The 22961-nt window shown below is 32.5% G+C and overlaps 2 protein-coding genes across 2 annotated transcripts; one reads left to right on the top strand and one right to left on the bottom strand.

The window, feature by feature from the left end:
* The first annotated feature begins 1386 nt into the window (after positions 1-1386).
* Positions 1387-12996, top strand: LOC124457868 (transient receptor potential cation channel subfamily V member 6-like). Its single transcript, XM_047008036.1, has 9 exons — positions 1387-1496; positions 4969-5273; positions 5732-5927; positions 6393-6640; positions 8057-8284; positions 8532-8868; positions 9254-9727; positions 10329-10639; positions 11397-12996. Exons 4-9 carry the CDS (start codon positions 6467-6469, stop codon positions 12396-12398), a joined length of 2526 nt encoding a protein of 841 aa, XP_046863992.1. The 5' UTR covers positions 1387-1496; positions 4969-5273; positions 5732-5927; positions 6393-6466; the 3' UTR covers positions 12399-12996.
* Positions 12962-22349, bottom strand: LOC124457870. Its single transcript, XM_047008037.1, has 8 exons — positions 22107-22349; positions 21112-21246; positions 20783-20882; positions 19974-20157; positions 18647-18756; positions 17309-17491; positions 16016-16149; positions 12962-13180 (listed from the first exon to the last, which is right to left on the bottom strand). Exons 1-8 carry the CDS (start codon positions 22266-22268, stop codon positions 13055-13057), a joined length of 1134 nt encoding a protein of 377 aa, XP_046863993.1. The 5' UTR covers positions 22269-22349; the 3' UTR covers positions 12962-13054.
* Positions 22350-22961: the final 612 nt, after the last annotated feature.

Below are 22961 nucleotides of genomic sequence, written 5' to 3'. Positions count from 1 at the left end.
CTCATCCCAGTCCTGGTGAGGCAAACTATATTGAAATATTTGAAAACTTTTGTATCAAAGGAAAACAGATAGTAAACATAAAGTAAGATTTAGTGGAATGAAATATGTGTTTAAAAACAAAATATGTTCATATCTTGAGAAACTTAGAATTTTAATGTTTTGTTGCAAGATCTTATTATGAAATACTTCAAATGCACTAGAAAATGGTTATTCGGAAAACTTCACACGTGGCTTAACAAGAAAAGTGAAGATGCTTCTAATGTAATAGTTTTGATCGCCGTTCCTAGTTTTGGTAAAAGTTTGTTTGCTGCTGAGGAGTGTCGAGTGTATACTCTCCAAATAGGAAACTTGCTGCTAGTATTTTCTGGAAATTTAGTCGGCCTGCTTGTATTAATCCTCAAATTTTGATAGAATCATTTATAGATTAACCTTATAGATTATGTTTGTTTTCCCAAGCAATCAAATGTACTAAAAGTAAACTTCTTCCTTAGTACTTGCTGGGCTTCGTCTTACATCATAATTTTGTTACCAAAACATTGTTAATTAAAGTAGATATTACGTCGAGGCATATTATGAAATGTTTATATATTTTGCAACAAAACTCATACAGTCTGTCAGCAGTATTTTACAATAAGTTTTTTATATAACAGTCATCTGGTTAAAGAATGCTTGTATTAATGGTTTTGCTAGATATACCTAAAGAAATTCCCTTTTCAAATTACCTAAAGATGAATACAATCTAAGTTTTTGTTGAAAGAAACAATATAATAACTATATAAAACACCTGTGTACACGATTTGAACGTGACTCAAACGTTCATTAAGCAGGTCATTTAAGGGATAATGACATAGCTAAAAGGCTCTTTTTCGTCTTTGAGCATTATCATGCTGTTGCCATTCACAAATGTTTTAAAGGCGATTTGAAATGAAAGTTAATCAAGATTACAACTTATTTTTATAAATCCTCTATTTTCTATATGCCTTATCCTGCTTTTGCAACTTTTTTTTACTCAGTGTAAAATGTATTTTTATTAAGGGTATTGCTACAATTTTCATACAGCTTACGTTTTTGCTTTGCACGTCAAAATCCACCACATTTTCGTAATGTGTTTCACATGGAAACCCACTCCATTGTTATACTCGTATGTTTGATACTATACCTGATAGCCATAAAATTGCTACTCTTTAGACATGCATATTGAAAAAAATTACGAATAATAATGCGCCCCTTAGCTATAAAAGATGTCCTAGGCTCTCCGAAAACATACTTATGTTTCAAAACTTCCATAAATTACTGAATCTCAGTATATATAGTAAATTATTAATGTCCATTCTTTAAATAGAAATATGTGTCAGTGAGATATAGCTGGAAATTGACAGATGTTAAAATATGCCGTTAACTTTATGCTCAGATAAAAATCGTCTTAAAACCGCAATTTTCCCCTTTGAAGTTTATATGCTGACAATGACCAAGAGTTAAAGTTGCAGTTGAATTGGGTATGTCAAGAATATGAATATTTTCTACGATTTGTTCTATTTAATGCTCTGGTTTATATGAAAAGTAATAGTTTTATTGTTTTAGAAGAAAGTAAATAATGCACCGCTTTTCAGTATATGTTTTCATTGATATTACGCCATTTTAATGATTCAAGCACGTAAGCTTGGTACTACAAATTTTTTAATAAAATCTATCCATGGCAGTGTTATCTGTATACATAATGTGTAAGAGTAACTTGCATTAATTTAAAACTGATGAAAACGAACAGCAAAAATGGAGTAGCAAAACAAGAAAGATATATTGCGGTTTCTTTTTTATACAGAATAATCTACAGTAAAACAAAATTTTTAATGTCATAACAATCAATCCATAGGAACAAAGTTGCTAAAATCGCATTTGCCTGATACTTGCTGATGTAATCTCCCTTTACATGACTTGGGCCTAACAAGTTGACTTGTATAGCTATATATGTACATGAAATGTAATGGAAGGCAATGTATCTCCTTAATGGAGATGCTTACGCGTTTTTTAAAATTGCACAAAAATATTCTTTTTAAGAGTTTGTTTAAGATTACTGTGTTACTTTTTTTTTTAAGAAAGAAATTGTAGTTAACTTATTTAACATGACTGATTTGAAGGCGATGAATATTTTGTACTCATAGGAAAAGAGCCACATTATTCTACATTATCTTACCGCGTGAATAATATATAATTCTTTATTATTTGCGAGTGACATTAAAAGCAGCTATTTTTCTGACACTTTACACACGATGACACAAACTAATTTTCTGCTATTTCAATCAAGTTATGCATCATACTTCGGGACTAATGTAACATAATTTTTTCCAGCTCACTTGAAGCAATATTTGCAGCATGATTTTTTAACAAATATATATGACTAATAAAATTTGTGCAAACCACATGCTAGGAAAATTTTTGTTCAGTGACATAAACATAAAAAATTAGTTTGTATGAAAAATCTGCTCTCTACATAAACGTATTAAAAAGAAGTATTGTGCTTTAGTATGTGTTATATTTGATGAAACAAACCGCCATTAAGACAACTTTAGATAAAAATAACCATTGACTTTTCATTATCACCAAAATTACAATTGCAAAAATAAATCATAATAAGGGAGCATAAAAGTATTCTAGAAAATAAAATTTGATGGGAATCATATTAAAAATTTTATCATTTTATCATTTTGACATGCATTTGCATACACATAATCTATACATTTTGCTTCAGCTAACTTTTATGTTTTTGTACATGACACGAATAACAGTTTTAAGGAAAATTAAACGTTTTCTTTACTTCCAGATATACAATAGAGCTTAAAATATATCATTAAGCCTTTCCTTAAATGAATCTACTTCTCATTTTTTAATAAATTGAAGTTACTTCAACAATTAATGCCCACTATTACATTTACGCTTGGGCTACTCCAGTCACAGTTTTATTATATATTTGTGTATTATAATGCTTAATATATAGTTGCCAATAAAACATATCTAAACAAAATTTCCAAATATCACAGCTATGTTATCTCTCAAGTAGCATTTGCATATCATGTCGATCATGTTTGATTGTAGTTGCCAATAGCGACAGTTGACAATTAAACCACACAAGATCTAGCTAGAACTTATTTTATTTAAAAATCATTTGTCCAATGCCTCAATTTGTACAGTATTGCAGCCATGGTTTAAAATATTTATGATTATTAAATGCAGTAAAACCTATAGCCTTAGTTATTCTTTTGATTTTTATGTAAATACTTGTAGTTTTCTGTCTGAGGTTAATTATGCATGCCTTCCTTTCCGTTGAACTATTTCGCCCTAAAAAACAATGTTTTGGAATAAAACTACATTTTTATTAAAGAGTCAATGATTTAATGCAACATAAAATGGTTTCTGTATGCACGATATCAATTTTTGATTTAGAATAGTTTTATACTTCTTGCAGACTTGTGTTATAAATTATTAACAGTGAGCTTTCGACCCGATCAGCTGGCAAAGTAAAATATTTAATTAATTTATTAATCTGCATAAAAAGACAATAATGTTATCACGCATTCTCTTTGAATAATATAACTTGTAAGGCATTTCTGTATAATTTTAATATATTTATAGGTAAAATTGTGACTGAAAACGTACTTCATGTTATACAGTGTTAAGAAATTTTCATTTAACAGTAACAATAGAATCTATTGATGCTCAAAGAATAATAAAGAATAAGTACTGCAGCCTTTCCCCTTTATTTCATTACAATATCGTTAACATGCAATCATCGCCAAACTGATCATTAACTACCACCAATAAATAACTGTTTTAAGTCTTCTAGAACAGTCTATGTAGTACAGTAACACGTTGTTATCATAACATGTCAGATCTAGATCTGTCATTTAAACTACAAGAGATAAAAGATTGTCATTGGATCAAATATAACTGATTCTTTATTGAGATATTGCTCTAGATAATACACCATTTATAAATTTTGTATATCGTTGACGCATTTTCCACTGTTTTAGTCTGTTTGAATGAACTCCAAATTTTATGATGTTATTAATGTTATCTCATTAGAGATAAAACATTAAAAATCTTTGCAGTCTACCCATGAATGTGTATGGCGTTTTGTTTTTCTTCATAGACATTGAATGAAAATGTATCTTTTACTAAAGTAAATTTAGAAATACAAAAGCAGTAATTTTTTCAAAGAGCACTGCACTATAAGTTCAATGTTGCTTATCAATTATCTCAAACTTGGTTTAAAGTTATAAGTTGGTTTACCAAAATTGCATATACGATATGTAGAGATGTTTGCACACACCACAAATTTGATAATTTTTTTAATTGTGATACGCACAATGAATTAATAATAAAAAAAAATAAAAAAACTATCACAATTAACTTCCACTCATATACCATTGATCATCTAAGTTTAAGAGCATTTGTTGCATAAGTATTTATTAGTGAATTTACGTACTAACTTAAAAACAAACCAAATGTTAATATCGCATATTACTGAAAAATTAAGCAAGTATTATGCAATTATTTGAAATCATTCATTACTAACATGATTATTCTTAAATAAATCAATAAAGAAAATGAAAATGTCTTTAAAACTGCATGCAGTATAGGCATTAAGTGTTTCGATGATTCATGATTGACTTTTGTAACGTAACTGAAATTATATATGTATATTTATATTATCTTGATTGTAAACCGAATATTTCACTTATTTTATTTTAATCATGCTTTTTAGGCATTTAATAAGTTGAGTTTTTTAAGTTTTTTCGGTTGAATAGCTATTTTTAGTAGTGTGCTCCTAAAGAGCTCTATCTATCATTTTTCAAAGAAACTACTAAGAAGACTCTCGGTAAATTAGGCTTGAAAAGCTGCTTTTTCTAAAAGGTTTTTAAATAATTTTTGCACAGATAAACACAAAAATAATGTCCTGTTTCGTTTTTTAAGGCATATCAAAAGTCAAAAATGCAGTCAGACAATGCAGAGAAATCCTGTGGAGCAACAGAAAACGGAGTTCCTTCTTTGAATGAGCGAAACATGACAATTGTACGAAAGATCGCTAACGATTGGCAAAAGCTTACACCCAAAAGGCAGACAAGAAAGCGTTACATGAAGTACGAAGAAATGTTAATGCAAGAGATCCCTGGAGCAAGTAAGAAGACGAATCAAGCAATGCACGCTGTTTTAGAGAGTGACTTAGAAGATACAGAAGATGAAAAAGGAAGAGGAATGGGCGCAACAGTCAAAGTCAGGTAGTCAATTACTATAATGAATGTTTGAAGAAACTGACAACCTTAAAGAACACAGCAGTTATCGCTATTTTCTTAATTCAAACGAAATTTCAATGATAAAAAGAACGTATACTTTTAGGAATTGCAAAACATTTCTAAATCAATAAGTATATAATATATGTGAAATAAATGTGTCCATTTTAAATTATAAATATTACGTTTATTCTTAAGATTGTAGCATAAATTTGTTGGAATTATGCTATTTGAGGAATTTAAAACTTTAATCAATTACGACTTCTTCATCCAGAGTTCAAATAATAGTTATTTCAATTATAAAATATGTTCTATAAAAATATAATGGTAAGAGAAGTAATAATATAAAAGCGCAGAGTGTGTTACTTTTCTTTATGTGTATGTTACTTTTCTCTTTAAAGACTTTTTTGTTTTCTCTAAATTAACCTTTTTTTATTTTTATTTAGGAACCATGCTTTAATTCATTATATCGCTCAACTTGCAAGTTCAAATAACGATAACGACACGTTTGATTTCTCATTTGTTGAGTCTCTATTAAAAAATGGTGCAGATATAAATGCCCGCGATAAACATGGTCAGACAATATTTCATGAAGTAGCTCGAAGCTGGCATCTAGATGTTGCACAATTTTGTTAAAAAATGGTGAGAATTCATTAATACAAAAATAATGCATTACAAAATAATATGAAAATGATTCAAAACCTGTCATGCATGGATATAAAATATTAGGAAATAATATTATAACCAGATTGTATGTACAAATGATCGAATAAAATAGACCTGGGAAAATAGCATAAACATGTCTGCTACCTTGAATCCAGCAACTGTATTTCAAAACATCTTTTCAAATTAATCTTTTCTTGGTCTCTGCGTACGGAGTAGGTGCTCTCCTAAGGTGAATGAATTTATTGTGTAGATACTGCATGTTTTAGGGCTATCTTTATTCCCTTTTTTTTATAACTTTTGCCTCCACAGCAATTTCGTTTTTAATATTAATGTAGAGTGCATACGTGTTACTGATATAGGAAGTTTGTCATTTTTTAAACTTTACTGTTTTTTTGCACGATAAACCCTGTTTTAAAATAATCTCTAATGTTTCAACTCCAGGTGCTCGTATCGATCAGCAAGATAAATTTGGTCGTGCTCCTCTTCATGTGGCAGCTGCTGTAGACTATGCTAAGATGGTCGAGTTTCTCATCAATAATGGAGCCGACGTTAACATAAAAACAAATGGAGAAGGACAGTCTCCAATACATTTTGCCGCCAAAAATGATGCGTGTCTTTCTCTTAAAATGTTGATGGCTTATGATGCTGACATGGGAGCAAGAGACTATCAAGATAGAACACCACTACAGGTACACTGTAGACAATAGGGGTTATGCATCCAACTAAAATTAATGCATTTATGGTAAAGCATACAATAGTAAGACAAAATATTACACGAGGAACGTTCGAGGAATCTACGCTCTCTCACACTAAAACTAAATGAGTTAGAACTCAAAAGTCAAAATGTCTTTATAACATATCAAAAATTGAATTTTCACTCTAAAAATTGCTTCATTTGAAGTATTTGGCAAAGTCTTGCTGTCATTGGCGAAATTACTTGGTTACTTATTAATTAGTTGAATTCTGTATTGTCCTTAGTGAGTTGCAAAAGGGAACAAGCTTTTAAAAGACAGATTGCAGTGTCTCATTAAGCAAATTGTTTTGTTTACATCATGCTAATGACCAAATTTAGATTGATTGTGAAAAACTAAATTATTGCTTTTGTATCTAAAAGCTGTCGAAAAATTTATTAATTTTGTTAGATAATTAAAACAGAAAAAAGAATAAAAAGCACGCTAAGAGAGCAAAAATGGCTAATGTTATGTCTAGCCTAGATAGAAATAGTTTATAAATACATAAGAAAAACATATTTAATAATGGCCAGTGGGTACCCGATGTCGTTTCAACGTTGTTTCGAGACGTCGAAACCTCAAAAGTCGACGTCTAATCAATGTTTTATTGACGAGATTTTCCTCACTGTGTGATATTCTATTTTAACAAATATAAATAATGTTACATTAGACTGCGGATGAAGCTTAGTTATTTTGTTCTGCTAGAAAGTTTATCAGCGATTTGTGTAATCCTTTTAATCAATTGACCATCGAACTTGCACCGATTACACTATCGGGCAAAACGACGACAATTTTTAAGGTCTTCTAAATAACGCTTCATAAATGGGTGAATTCATTATAATTCGTTGATCTCAAAATAATAACACAGCAATCGACTCAACTCCCAGTATATAACACTGTTAAACTTCAACAACTGAACAACTTTGCATTTAAATGAAGCAATTTAATGTATTAAAGTAACAGAATTAAGTTAGTCATGGATTTTCATGTATCTTCTACTTCATGTTAAGTCGTCCAAAAAGTTTTCTCCAAACTAATATAGTATTTCTACCAACGGATTTCCAAATCAAATTTTGGGAAGGTGTGATACCACCCTATACTCCTACACTTATATGTACGTCACTGCCTCCTATGTTAGTTTTTCTTTGCTCACTTACTTTCAAATAAATATATATTTCTCAAAACATTTATCTTATATGCAAAATTTCAATAGCAGAGTTAAAAATTTGCTCTATAAGTACGCACTATGGAAAGACCTATTTGGTTTTTTTTTGTGTTTTGGTTTTCATGACCGTAGAAGGAGGTATTCACACTGAACATTGACAAGTAATGAGCATAGTTTGTTATTAAAATTGTTTTAATTTGAATTTTTAGGTGGCGGCAGAAATGAGCCGATCCAAAGCAGCAAAGCTTCTTATAGATATGGGAGCACCAGCAGGAGTTTATGATATGAAAGGCGAAGTTGCATTGTCACTCCTCATCCTAAAGATGCCTGATGTTGCTTTGATTGCCTTGGACCAGTTTCATTCAGAAGATATGATCAATAGAAAAGAATATTACTTTTTGAACTATCTCGAGGGACAAAGACTGTCTGAGGAAGCAGTAAGATATTTTTGAACTATTCTGATATAAAATTTACGAAATAATTGCAGGCTCAATTTTACATAAAGCTAATGATACAGGTCTTTACAATAAGGATTTCAAAACATACTACAAACTTACATGTATGATCAAGCTGCTTTTTAATGAAGACTTGTGAACAAATGAAGCAGATATATAGTCAATTTTCAATATTGTGACATGCACAAACTTTTTCAAAGGTTTTAATTCTAAATTTTTTTCATTTCAGAACAGTGGTGCCCGTACACCTCTGGAAGTTGCGATTCAAAGGCAACAATTTGACATAGTTATGCATCCTGTCATGCAACGCTTGGTTTATATGAAATGGAAAAAATTTGGAAAGCGAGGAGCGTGGCTTGATCTTGCAACAAATCTACTGTTTTCCATCCTTTGGACGATTCTTGGTGTAACTCTACCAAACAATGCCAATGAATTATACGAACCAATCAGCAAACGATGGTGGCGATTATTGTTAGCTATTCTTGTAATGCTTCTGACATTTTTGGAAATATTTAAACAGATGGCTTCTATTTATCGTGTTAAAAAAGACCTCTCCTCCTGGAAAAGTACGCCATTTTTGATTATTCTTATTGTATTATATTCATTGTTTAATTGTTCATATCTTACTTCTGTATGATTCGGTTCTGAGCAGAAACAAAAGTAATATGTAGAGCAAATTTAAAGAAAATCTCTCATAAAAGTGTTCGTAGGAGATACGTGGTCAATAGCAAAAATCCACCATACGTTTTTTATCATCATCCATCATTTGCAGTTGCGGACTAAAACTTAATTTAAACGAAACCATTATTAAGATATGAATTTGAAGAATGAAGTTTGAAAATGCTAGAAAATTGCTTTGTGTGAGCTAACGTCGTCTTCACGACCATTGAGCTCCATGCTGACTTTTTCATAACTTATGATACAAACAGTGCTCTTTAATTTTTAACATAGGTTATCGCGAAAAAGAACTTGAGCGAGATCTTCCATTTTGCCATCCAAGGTGGCCTGATGAAAAAAAATATCTTGACGGCGAGATAAAAGCTGTACGAGAGGAAAGGTTACTAAGCTCCCAAGATGGCTGGTTCTATATAGATTGGTTTGCCCTTGTTCTAATCATGGCGTCTGCAATAACTCATGCAACATTTTTCTTTTTAAACACATCACAAGTGTATGATATTCATATTCGGTCCATCTGTCTATTGCTTATTGTGATATGGTTTCGAATAATGAAATACGCGCGACCTTTCAAAGGGCCTGGACCTTTCGTCGCTCTTTTTAGCCATATGTTGGTGGACATCCTAAAGTGGGTGTTTTTATTCTTAGTTTTTTTCATTCCATACTCGGCTTGTTTCTGGATGATATTTGGAGCTTATAGTAAGAATCCAGTTGATGATTATGACACACTTCCTGAACTTTTATATTCAGGTAAAAAATCCCGTAACAATAGTATGCATACTTCATAAGAGTTTTAATAAATGCTGTTTACGTTTGCCAAAATACACTTCATGCACTCATATTGTTTCATATTGTTTCTTAATGACCATAAGATGGCTTTTTTGCTTCCCACTGGAGCGTTGTGTTATTTAATCCTTTTTTTTGTTCTTTTCTGGCTTTCATTTCATTATCTGTGCAGCAAAAATTTTTCGCCTGTTACATACCTAAATGAAACATAACATTTGTATTTAAAATTGCCATTGTATATATGCTAAAATCTATGTACTTAGCTATATGTGTTAACCTTTGTTCAACTGTATTGCCCTTTATATTCATATAGCACTGTGAAAATTTTGCTACGTCAACACGTAAAACTTATAATTTCTGAGAACCTGTTTTAACATTTTCAATTACTGCATAGGGAAGTTCCAACGAACTTGTTGTTTAACAAAAAAACAACTTTTTCTACAAAATAAAGTTATTATTTACCAAATTTAGATATTTTTATGTTAGATAACGCACAAGGTTTTATAAGTCTTTGCTTTATTATTGGTTTCTATTAAATGTAAAATCTAATTTACTTTTATTTCAGTGTTTGGTATGACAGTGTTGGACAACTACGAGTTTAAAGAACTTGAGAAAAGAGACGCCGTCATGGCAAGAGTTTTATGTGGCACATATATCTCAATATGCTCCATTATTATCCTTAATTTGTTAATTGCTTTGCTTGCCGACACGTTTACGAGAGTTTACGAGAATGCAATCGAAAATGCAGCGATGCAACGAGCAAAGACAATCTTGAATCTAGAACAATCGTTGAGAAAATCGCATCAGAAGCGTTACTATGATTTTATAAGAGAACATTGCAGTCCTGAAGTTAAAGACTACGATGCACAAGATGACGTAAGTTATTTAAAATAAAGGGAATTTCTTACGCACAGGTGCAGTAACAATCAAGCTAGCACTGGCATTAATTTAAATTAATTACTCCAGATTGCTTCAAATAAAGATATTTTCGTTTTATTCATGTCGGTTGTAAAGCTTAATACAGCAAATGACCCCATAATAGAAATTCATTTCAATGTTACTTTAGCGCTCGTTAATAAAATAAATGTTGTTTTTAAGAAAGAAAGGTTGAGAGTAGATAAAAGTTTTGTATGTACATTGAATTAAGGCGCAATGCTCATTATGATTAGCTAAGATACGACAATTAATTCTCACTATCTTGCTACCTACCAAACTTTGAGAACTGTAAACACAAAAAGTATATAGGCGGAATTCTTTTGCAGTTTTCTAACATTTCAAAAACGGATATGGCACAATTTATTGCAAATAAAGACGCAATAGAGTTTTGTTAAATATTCAGTAGAGTTTTCTACGTGTTTTTCACGGGGACGATTAAACTAAACTCTTAAGATTATTTTATGTAAAACGTTTTAAAACTTTATGGTTACGTTTAAAGGCTTTTTCAATTAACAGTTGTATGAAAAACAATAATCAGATTAGGTTGAGCTTAACTTCACACATCAGTCGATATTATTCGCTTGAGCTTCAGCAGATTGACCTCGGTGTGAATAATTCTTAATATAACATGTTGAAGCTCATCTAATAATTGTCAATTATTTCGTTGGTTAATAAATCTTATGCTCTGCTGTTAAAGGCAGGTAATGAACGCCACAAAAAGAGACATATGGAAGAAATGCGGTTACAAGTTAATGACATTTACCAGTTGATCAACGAAAGATTTGGTAAAAGATTTGGCGAATCGCAAAAATCTGATTTGGACGAATTAATTGATAAAATGACAAATGTAACAAAGGAAACAGCAAAGATCAGAACCTCTGTACAACTGACCATGTTAAGGCTGAAGGCCTTAGAACAAGGAGTAAAAACTCTTCAAGATACCGCACCTGTAGCGAATGGCACCATCACCAAACTTATAGCTGACGTACGCAGACCTTCTCACATGAGTTTGCCTGCATTTGTACCTGAAAAGAAATCAAAAAGCGGTAAAACATCAAAGAAACGATTTATGTCCGAGCCAGATATTCAAAAGAAACGTGAGCGCAGTTTTACTGATGAGAAATATGCAACATTAGTACAGCAAAAAAGACCATCATCACGTGGGTCTGGGAGATCAGTGGACATCAACAACCGCAGACAACGAGATTCGGCCATACATCAATCACGTGATAACATGGACGAGGATGTTATAGTTAGGGAACGGAAAGAAATGATGAGGAAAAGGGAAGACCAAGCACGTGATCACCAACTAATGACGTCAGAACATCGTGATGAATATGACACAGTTAGTGGAACTGACGATGCTATTGAGCGTGCGCAGCCAACCACTTCGCATATGGTACATGTCACGTCCTCAGAAGATGAGAATGCAATAAACGAAAAGAGTTCGCTCATGGAAATGGACGACAAAAAAACACAAGAAAAAAAAGGAAAGTTGAGCAAACAATCTTCTACAAGTACGATGCCAAAACCTTTAGCTGATGTGTATAAAAAAGCTAAACAACAAGGAAGATTTTCGAGCGATAGTTCACATCTTGAGGAAGAAATGATATCACGTGGGTTGACGTCATCGATGCCTGCGCCAATGTCAACTCCTGGAGATCTATCTGATACTTCATATATCACAACAGATAATTGAAACCAACGCAGTAATTTATTGAAAAAATACATTTAGGTAAAAGACATTTTTATGTTGGAATTAAAACATCTCATGTAAAAAACTAAGAAAAACATAAAGCGACAATTGTATACATATATATATATATTGTAATGTGAAGGATCATTTAAACGGTAAGTGATTAGAAATTCATTAAGTCTTGACGTTTTTGAGACGTTGGTATGGTAAACACAGTCAATTCCTCATCACTCGCAAACGTAAGAAAAGCAGCAGAGATTATTTAAGCAATGCTTTTGAAAGTTGTTTTTTTCATGAACTGTTGTGAAAACAACACAAAAGTTATGAAAAAGCTATGTTTCGGGTTACTAACATTAAAATAAATTCTTAAATGCCGCAAAGTAATGTCAGCGATAGTAGAAATCTGATGTTAAAACAGTCTTCTTACATACTCAAGTAAAGTGTCTTCATGAAGAGTGATTTCATTTTAAATATTTTTTGTACATACTATAGTATTTAACAGAATTCAACACTTTTTCTCCAGTGAACTGCACCAATCACAGATAAACAATAACCAAGACAATGTATCATTTATGAAATAAACATATATTATTAACAATAATTGCTTAATAGAATTTTATAAATATTTGGCAATTATACTTTACATATTATTATATATCTCAATTATTAATGGGAAGTGTGTTTTTCCGTGGTCGAGGTAACTCGCCAAAAATGTATCTTGAATCGTGGCTTTGCGCAAGGGCCTGGATCGACTCTGCAATTTTGTCTGGCGATGGCATGTCTTCCTATTGGAGTAAGTTAACAAGTACTGAGTATAAAGAAAAAGTACAAATAAAACAAAAGTATGTGCTTCAAAGGGGATTTTGCTTCAAATTGGGCAGCTGAGAAAAAGATAAAACTAATAGGATGTTGTCTTCTAAAAATTTATGCCAGTCACGGATGCTTGATTGGTCAACTTGAAAGCTCTAAGACTTAGTTTGCCCAAATTATAAAATACGCATAGAGTTTACACAGCCAAAATTCCCGATAGCTCAAAGTGAACACCCCCCGGTCTATGATAGTAACTACATTTTATAGTATTTTACTTCGATTAATTCAAATTTCTCGCAAACAAATTTAATTTTTCAAATTTTCAAATTTTAATGGATAACTCAAAGCGAACGCTCAAGGTTAAACCTAGGGGTCTCAAGTTTTAAGTGTCAAGCGTGCAAATTTATTAATACAATGGCTGGCGTTAAAACAAAACCTGTGAAGTTGTGTGGTCGTTGTAATTAGTTGGACATTTATTACACAATTATTCGATGAAGATGAGCATTATGGTTCAGCTTCGCTTTGGCAGATAACACTGACCTCGGTCTGAATAATTTTTGATATTGTGCGAAAAGCGAAGTCCATAATTGTTCTATTATTCACTTCAACTAACTGAAATATTATTAAAACTGATCAATGTAAAACATTTTCAAACCTTCGCTAGTTTGTCTTTGTCAAACGATTTTTGTTGGTGGCCGTTGGGCATGCGCGACTAACCACTATGCTCTGTTGAAAAAGTGTCCGTCTCTGGCTCTGTCTGAGTCTAGCTATCATTTTGAATAGTCATACATACGAACGACGACGTAGAAAAACGCTTTGTGCGTTCGTCGGTTGGTTGCCAGTCGGAAAAACATGGCAATTTGTTTTGAAAATTTAAACAACTAGTCATTTTAATTATTTGATTCTGTCAAATGAGCAAGTGCAAGTTTTTTGTGACGAAATACTGAATTTGGTGTGTTAAACTTAATTATTGGCAAGCGCCCCTTCCGGCAAAATAACGCGCTTTGATTGGCTCAGAAACATATTTGCGGTCCATTATTATCCCAAATCACGGAATTTTACAGTCAAATGTACACAAACTTCGTAAAGCAAACAGCAAAACGCAAGAAAAACGAAACAATAAACCATTTACGAATGTGAGTCGAAGAAAAACACTTGGAAAACAGTTTAATTATCCAGACATACAATTTGAAACGACTTATTTTTTAATGAAGAAAACTAGAAGAGTGAAAGCCAACCCGTACAAAACTGCAAAGACAAGAAAGCAAGCCTTGTGTTTCTGGTCAAATAATGCCATATAATAAACATTTTCAATAACCTCACTTTCTATGTCTTTACTGAGAAATATGCGATAACGTATATCAAACATATCCGTCCCAACAAGCGGTATAAGCAATCAATATACTCAGTACGAGGTAGTGCTTGGTATATAGTCCATTTCGGTATTCTGTGCCCTGCTTATAAAATGCTCTCATACAGACATGCAGTACTCTGTTGGTGAATTTAATCAAATGCAGAAAGCAAATGAATTTATTTTGCTTTTGAATATTGTACGAAATACAAATTTTATTCGCAGGAATTTTCAATTTTAAATCGGGTGATAACGAAAATAAAAAAGTAAACAACACGGCCCGTTGGCTAAAAATACAAGTGTCTAATGTCTATAAATACCTATAATTATATAAAAGCCCTCTTTGATATATAACCAGGGTCAGGCTGGGATAGGTGGTTATGTTTACACGAACTCGGGCTAGAACTGAATTTTAAGCCGGGTCAGCAATTCTCAGCGCGGGCTGAGTTGAAAATAGTGTCCAAGACAAGAAAACTCGGGTTTACATGAAGAAATGAGCTAAATTTAACCCCATAACATCTTGCTGACCCAGGTCGACCCGGATCTTGAGAACAGTGCCTCGGGTTGGTAAATCGACTAAGCTATCGCTTGAACTTTACTAGGAATTTATTAGTAGACGAGTTGACCCGGGTTGGCTAACAACCCGGGCTCGTGTTGACGGGGCCTAAGTACTAAGGCTAGTACAATACGTACAAGTGTCTATACATGTAATCTAGCTAATACATGTCATACACGTGGTAACTTATTTGTTTACACGTGGTAATTTATTTGTTTACACGTGGTAATTTATTTGTTTACACGTGGTAATTTATTTGTTTACACGTGGTAATTTATTTGTTGTTTGAACGACATCACAAACTCGTCAGAAAAATGTTTCGAAACACACAATTAGAAAAAATATTTTTCAGTGGATGAAAACCTCGCGACAGATCTAAATGAAGACCCAATTCTCTTGATGTCACGTGACTGGGTCTTGTGACATGCATAATATGCTAGAGAATCGAAAAATACGAAATACTTAAACAAATACATCGGTCGCTTAACTAAAAAACTTTTTCAAATCTTGAACAAGTTTGACGTAAATAATATTAAATTTGCAATCTCTGTTCATTAAATCTACTTCATTTCATAGCCAGCACTTGATAGGCTACTCGCATATACGCATTGCGAACATATTTTTCAAGTTCTTTAAGTTAAGATATGTTCAAAACCAGCTTTGTCGCTTTTTTAATGTTTTCAGCATCCTTTTTTCTCAAAAGCTCTCGCTTATCGTTTTTAAACATCGCTATTATTTGATTTTTACAAAACCGGCTTTTAATGGCGTCAATAATTGTAGAAACTATTATTTGTAAATATGTCGTCATACTTACAGATATCGATATTAATTGCAGGCAGTTGACCAATCACAGCCGATACTCTTTACATAGTGAATAATAAAAAAACTATTTGCAACACTTACTTTTTCATCGTCGTCAAAGGTTCGTCCTCTACCAGATCTGTCCATCATGGGAACGTTTACTGGTACTGAAGATGAAAATTTGGGTTTACTTGAACTTTTGCCCCACTCAATATAAGTCTGCGTAAAACTGTTATCTACACGAAGAGTAAATTTTTCTAAATAAAACATCCATGAAAATAGTAGTAATGAATGGCTTTTATTAACCGTAATAACATTAACTATGATTGATGTTTAAACTGATTTATGTTTCCCAACATAAAAGTACATTCTGATGTTTGTTATCCACGGATCAACATTCTGATGTTTGTTATCCACGGATCAACATTCTGATGTTTGTTATCCACGGATCAAAATTCTGATGTTTGTTATCCACGGATCAACATTCTGATGTTTGTTATCCACGGATCAACATTCTGATGTTTGCTATCCACGGATCAACATTCTGATGTTTGCTATCCACGGATCAACATTCTGATGTTTATTATCCACGGATCAACATTCTGATGTTTATTATCCACGGATCAACATTCTGATGTTTGTTATCCACGGATCAGTGATAGTAATTATCGTTCGTGTTCATCATGAGGGATAATTACTCTGGTTTGTTGTGGTATTCATCATAATGGATAAATGGGTAGTTGATGGATAATATTGATGGTAATATTGATGGATAGTTGATGTATAATTACAGCTCAATCATGTTTGTGTTTATCATTATGGACAACTACACTGATTGATGTGGATCATAATGGATAACAACCAATGTTTGTGTTAATTATGGACAAAAAACACCCTGAATGATGTGGATCAAAATGGATAACAACGTATGTTTGTGTTTATCATTAATAGCTATGTACCATGATTGATATTTATCACACAAACGTTGGTGTTCTTAGAAGAAATAATCGACTCACACATCTCATACAAATGAATTTAAGCAACAAAGACAAACCAAATTCATTAAAACTTACATGTTTGTAGATGTAGATCGTCCGTGTTAGTATAGTCCTGAGAAGGACTGTTTTTGTTGTTGTAGACTGACGTTTCGACAACCTTAGTGGTAGTAATCTTCAGAGTCGAATGAGTCTAATTTTACCAGAGTCGACACTGAAGATGTTCACTGCTAAGGTTGTCAAAACGTCAGTCAACAACAACAAAAACAGTCCTTCTCAGGACTATACCAACCTGGACGATCTACATTTACAAACATGTAACGATACTCTCGGGTTCAAACCATTTACTTCATTAAAACTTAGTTCAACTTTATAAAAACATAAAGAGAACATTACTTACCACTAGATTCCTCTTCATCAGATTCGACAAACGGAGCATAATCTTCGTCAATTTGAAACAATGGATCAAAGATATCATTAGACAAAGCATTATCACGATTTTCACATGTTGTTGTTTCTTTCAATCGTGTACTCCATGATGTACTTAAGTTTTGTGTTGGTGTAATTTTATTGTCAGTAAAGTCTAAAAAAAGATAACGACACTGTAATTTTACTATCGTCAAACTGACTCCTAGACATTGGACACACGATACATAATTTTGAGTAGCTAGGTGAAAGAAAATATTGGCTTGATGCACAACCAAAACAATTACTAAGCATACGAACAATAATTATTTAAAAAAATTATTGTTTTGATAACACACTTCACACACTTTCAAGTTCCAGTTTGAACTAGCATCAGGAGTGGGCAACCGTGGAGTCTCGAAAGTAACCGTCTTTTTTAAGCTCTACTATAGAAATACGAAAGTAACCGCGACACAAAAGAAACCACCCTCGTTATAGAGTTGTAATCAAAAGCGTTACAACATTTATTCTTCATTCTCCAGAACGTTCATGCAGCTACGTATGTTTCACCTATGTATTGCAAACATATACAACTTTAAACACATTGAAAAATAACGTTTATATAGCGTGGATTAAGAGTTAAGCATTGCACTAAGACGATGCAGAAATGAACAGCTCAAAACTAATCATAAGGTTGTCGAAACGCCAGTCAACAACAACAAAAACAGTCCTTCTCAGGACTATACCAACCTGGACGATTTACATTTACAAACATGTAACGATACTCCCGGGTTCAAACCTTTTACTTCAAAACTAATCGTTGACAAAACTACAGACCGCCATTAAAGCAGCCGCAACTCATTTCGAAAGAAGCCCACTATTTTAAAGTGTTTGCTATATGCAAGAAAACAGTTATCTAACAAAGAGCATGCCAGCAACCGAAATTGTAAAACAAAAACACTGAAACGCATGCGTTGATTGGTTTGTAGCTACTTTGCATTAGCCTGTGCAGACCGATCTGAGCTCGACAAATCAAATGAATCAACCAATCCATGAGAATATGCAAATGAATCATGTATATGTTTTAAAGAAAATTGAAGCGATTGTTTTGAAATTGTCTGTTTCAATTATTGCTATTTTATGAAAGAAACAAAAGATGTTTTTCGTGTTTACACTGGCTTATAAAAACCTCGGAGACGCTTTCTTTCTTCGTTGCGCTGCTAAGAACTACAAATTTTTTAAATACTTAGAGTTAAGTATTTCCAAAGCTCATTTAGTCAAAAAAAGCAATAGAGCTTTCTAAAAAATACATTATGAAATATTTAGTATTTACCTTCATCGGGCCCAGGTCTCTCGTCAGGTAAATTACACTCCAGCTGTAAATCAGTCATCGCGTCTGATAAACACTCCTGCACTTTGCTCTCCACAGCTTGTTTTATAACACTAAGTAAAAAGATGTGACAATATTTAGGTCGAGTCTCGTTTAAATCATTTTGTAGAGTGACATGAGTTATAACTAGATAAAACATAAATATTCAACAACAATCATACGTCAAAATAACAAAATTCCTTTTCTATAGCATTACTTTTGAAAGAGAAAAAAGTCAATCCCTTAATTTTTTTCAAAAAACACAGGAACGTTTTTAATTCAGAGGTTTGCATCTTAAATATAGAAATGAGCACGTAATTTACCTAAAGAGGGCAACTCAGACTTTTGAATTTACCAAACGATCAAATACTTTGTCCGGATATGGTGAGCATTCGGAAAGCTCCGGAATGTCAAGGATATATTGGTGATATTTTCATGAGTAGTAACATCAAGTAACACACACAAATGACATAATTGATCACTAATCCAACCCTCAACCTCAATCTACTTAATCTTTAAGATAAACAAGCAAATAAAACTCCTCAAGACAAGTGTTTTTGCCGAATACAAAACAAAAAAAACTTGTTGCTCAGTAAAAGGCTTTGACGGTAAGGTTAGAAATCATTTTGCGTTTTACCGAACATGTAAGATTCCCATCGTTAGTTCGTTACAGTCTAACACATATTTTGTTTATTTGCATGTTTTTATGTTAGAACAGTTCGGAAGAAGATGGTAATAAAACATTTATTAAGGTTTATTAATAGTCAGTTATAAAGACTTAACATATTTTTAGGACTAAATATTTGAGCTTCATAGTCCCCGCAAAATTTTAGATTATCATTTGACTCATTTGCCAGTTGCCCCCCTCCAATATTTCATCAAGCGTCCGCCACTCCCCTGCAATAATTTAGTGAATTGTGTCCCTGAAAAGATGAAGACCTTAAAATTAACTTTGTAAAGATCAGTCAAGTCCATTTGCAATATATCATAATAAATACTCTGTATAAACAACTTAATTTGCTAGTAGAGGCCAAACAAGTCATTACAAATGGTTGCAAGCTACAGCTAACATGAAAACATCCAGCCTTAAAAAAGTATTCAAAATTACCTAAACTGAACACTAAAAATCATAAATGTAGATAAATTATTTTTGAATCATATATACATAGTAAACATTTATCACATGATCTTCAAGAACATTCCTAGTTACCAGTCCACATCAACAAAGCTGGAAAATCACTTGAAATTAAGTAAAAAGTAACCAAATACTAGAAGTACGTTATCAATTTACCTTAGTAGAGCTCGTTTATCACTGAGAGCACGCAACTGCACAACTGAATAAAGTTTTTTCTGTTCTTCACTGTATTTTTTTATTCTTTCTAACATGGCTTCCTCTTCTGCTTTCAAATATCTCCTTAAACGGTCATGTACCTTTATTTCTGCTGATGTCATAGTTTCACTACTAAAGCCACTCACTATATGATGATAAATAATCAAGATTGAAAGTCAGTTTATGCTGTCAAACCAATTGAAGCAAAGGAAAAGTAAAATATGTATAAGCTATGATTATGTCAGATTACATACATGCAAACTATATTTCCTAATAAAGACAGAATGTTGAACCACGTTATGACCAACCTACTTTGAAGACTGGATATATGAACCCCAAGAAATATTGTTTGAGCTTTTGCATAAATTAGACATGTTTTAGACAAATTTTTTTCACATCTGTTGGTATTGTATACACCGTCTTTGCAAAATTTTATACCTGCAGTAAGATAAGCAGTATTGTAAACAGTTGTCTAGACTACTTTTCTAGTGAGATAAAAGACCTTAAGCCTTTAAACTTGCAGAAATCAGCAGGAAAGCTATTTCCCTTCCTTATATCACTTTTTATTCAACATCACATACTTTGTGTTAGGCATTTTAAAATTACAAAATGAATAAACTTTATCTAATACAGTTAAATTATGCAAAAGCTCACATATACAAGATGTACATACGTATCATGGGTTCATAGACAAACACAAACTACGCTATACCATAAAGATTGTTTCTGAAAATCAAACTATGGTCTATACATATATGAGCCTTTCTAACCTGAAGTATCTTGCTCTTCAATTGGAGTTGGTAGAATTATTTTAAATGCAGGAGAAAATAATTTGCTTTGGGTTAAGTTCACATATGAGTTTTCATCCATCTTAAAATGAAAATTTATGGTATCATAACAAACTGATAATTTTTAACCTACTGAAAAGATGAAATATCAAAATAATAGAGTTAAAGATGTAACTGATATGAATTGAAAAAAGAATCAAAATTGAAAAGCAGGATTGATAATTGGATAAAAGCAATACAACATTAGCAGTATAATTGATCCTCTAAGAAAAACAGAGTAAACTACAAATTTATTGACAGTAATGTAATACCTGTAAAGATGGACTAACTAGAACCCGTTCCTCCATCTTGACAGAATGGAGAGCATATGTTTGTGACATGCAACCAATACATTTATACACAATCCAATCCTCTACTTTCCTTTCTTTCAATAGTATATCCACTTCCTAAAGTTAAAAAATCAAAAAAATTTACTCAATCGTACAACGTGTTTAGTTAATCAGTGTCAAAGCAATATATCACTCAAGTCATTTTTCGGGTATTTTAAATTCCTAAACAAGAAACAACCACTTTATGGACAAAGATAAATGTTCAACTATAGATGACACACAAGATATTAAAAAATGTTTATACGTAAATACACTAGCAATGCAACCTCTAAATTTTGAAGTCTGTTTAATCAAGACTATTCGACTTCTTTACACATAAAGTAGCCAATGTGTGGCATGTCATCTGAGTTATGCATGTGTATTTCATGGGACAGTCAATGCTAGCATTTACATTGACTGGTTTGTACATGGTTTGTACATTGATAAGTAGATGGTTTATTATATGTACATCATTGATTTGCACATTATTTGTACAATTATTAATTTGTACAAAACTGGTTCATACATAAATTGACGACACATTAAACAATAAAGATAAAATCAACAATATGTACAAATCTATTGAATTCGTCATTGAAACCTGTGATGTGATAAAGCAACTGATCATTGAGTTATTGACTGATAAATGTGGAAATTCTCTGCAGTATGTTGTACAAACAATGGGTGTGGGGTTGCTAAACATCAGACCACCTTCATGCTCAACCTTTGCCCAACTGTGACCTTGCACTTTTTGTTTATTGTTATTAAAAAGTTGTACTATATGTCGTAATGAGCAAATTTATTAAAATTTATCAAAAAGTTCATCAAGAAACCGCAAATCGAGCTTTAATCAAAACACAGAGCGCTAAATCTTACAAAATAAAGTACGAAGGTCGAACGCAAAGACAATAAACATATATAAAATGTCAATTTGACACCTTTCGTATGCCACCAAGTGCCAATTGTACTTCGTAGATTTTGCCATTGAAAAAGTCATCTTTATCATTGCCATTCAAGAACGATTCGCCATTTAACTCCTTTAGATCGCTTCCTTGTGCATGTATACAAATATTTAAACATTTACAGCGTAATTTTGCCATTTGGTAGATCAGCTTAAGCTAAGTTGAGACAACTACAGTGCTTTGTATAATGATGAAATCTGCTAGAGTGGCTGATGTAAAGTGCTGATTTCCTCACGTGACTAACTCGTGAACGTCGAGTGAACATCACTTTCTTCCTGACATTAATTAACTGCGAATAAATACAATTTAGCAAACAATGGTTTTGTCAGTTGTAGGATTGTTGAACCGGATAATTAAGTAAATTGTTTTTCCAGCTCTATATTATTCACATCGATTTTCACATGTGACATTGCACTGTCAAATAAAATTATACAAAAAACACTGCACCTCTACACTCTTAATTAATATCCTCTTCGTTTTAGAATGCAATAGCCGCTCGCCTTAGGAATATAAGAAAATTTTGTAACAATATTCGAAGCCACAAACAACGGCAAGTAAATCAACTGCAAAATGATATCTGTCAAATGCTAAATTATTCACAATTTATGTTAAAATCAACTAGGATTCGATTGTTCACGATCAGGCTCGTGCATGCGACATGCAAGGGCCCCTTCTGGGAAATGGAAATGGACCCTAAACTACACAAGTTTAAGACACAGAAATGAATAACAAACGCAGTAGAGAAACCAACTCAGACTCACATGAAAAGAGAGCTTGCCGCTCTTGTGTTAAACTGTCAAATTGCTGTTTAGGATTTTATAGACTTTAATG

This window comes from Xenia sp. Carnegie-2017, unplaced genomic scaffold (genome assembly GCF_021976095.1).
Source record: "Xenia sp. Carnegie-2017 unplaced genomic scaffold, XeniaSp_v1 HiC_scaffold_6, whole genome shotgun sequence".
Taxonomy (NCBI): Eukaryota; Metazoa; Cnidaria; class Anthozoa; order Malacalcyonacea; family Xeniidae; genus Xenia; species Xenia sp. Carnegie-2017.
Note: the sequence above shows the minus strand (reverse complement) of the source record. Positions and strands in the feature narration are given on the sequence as shown.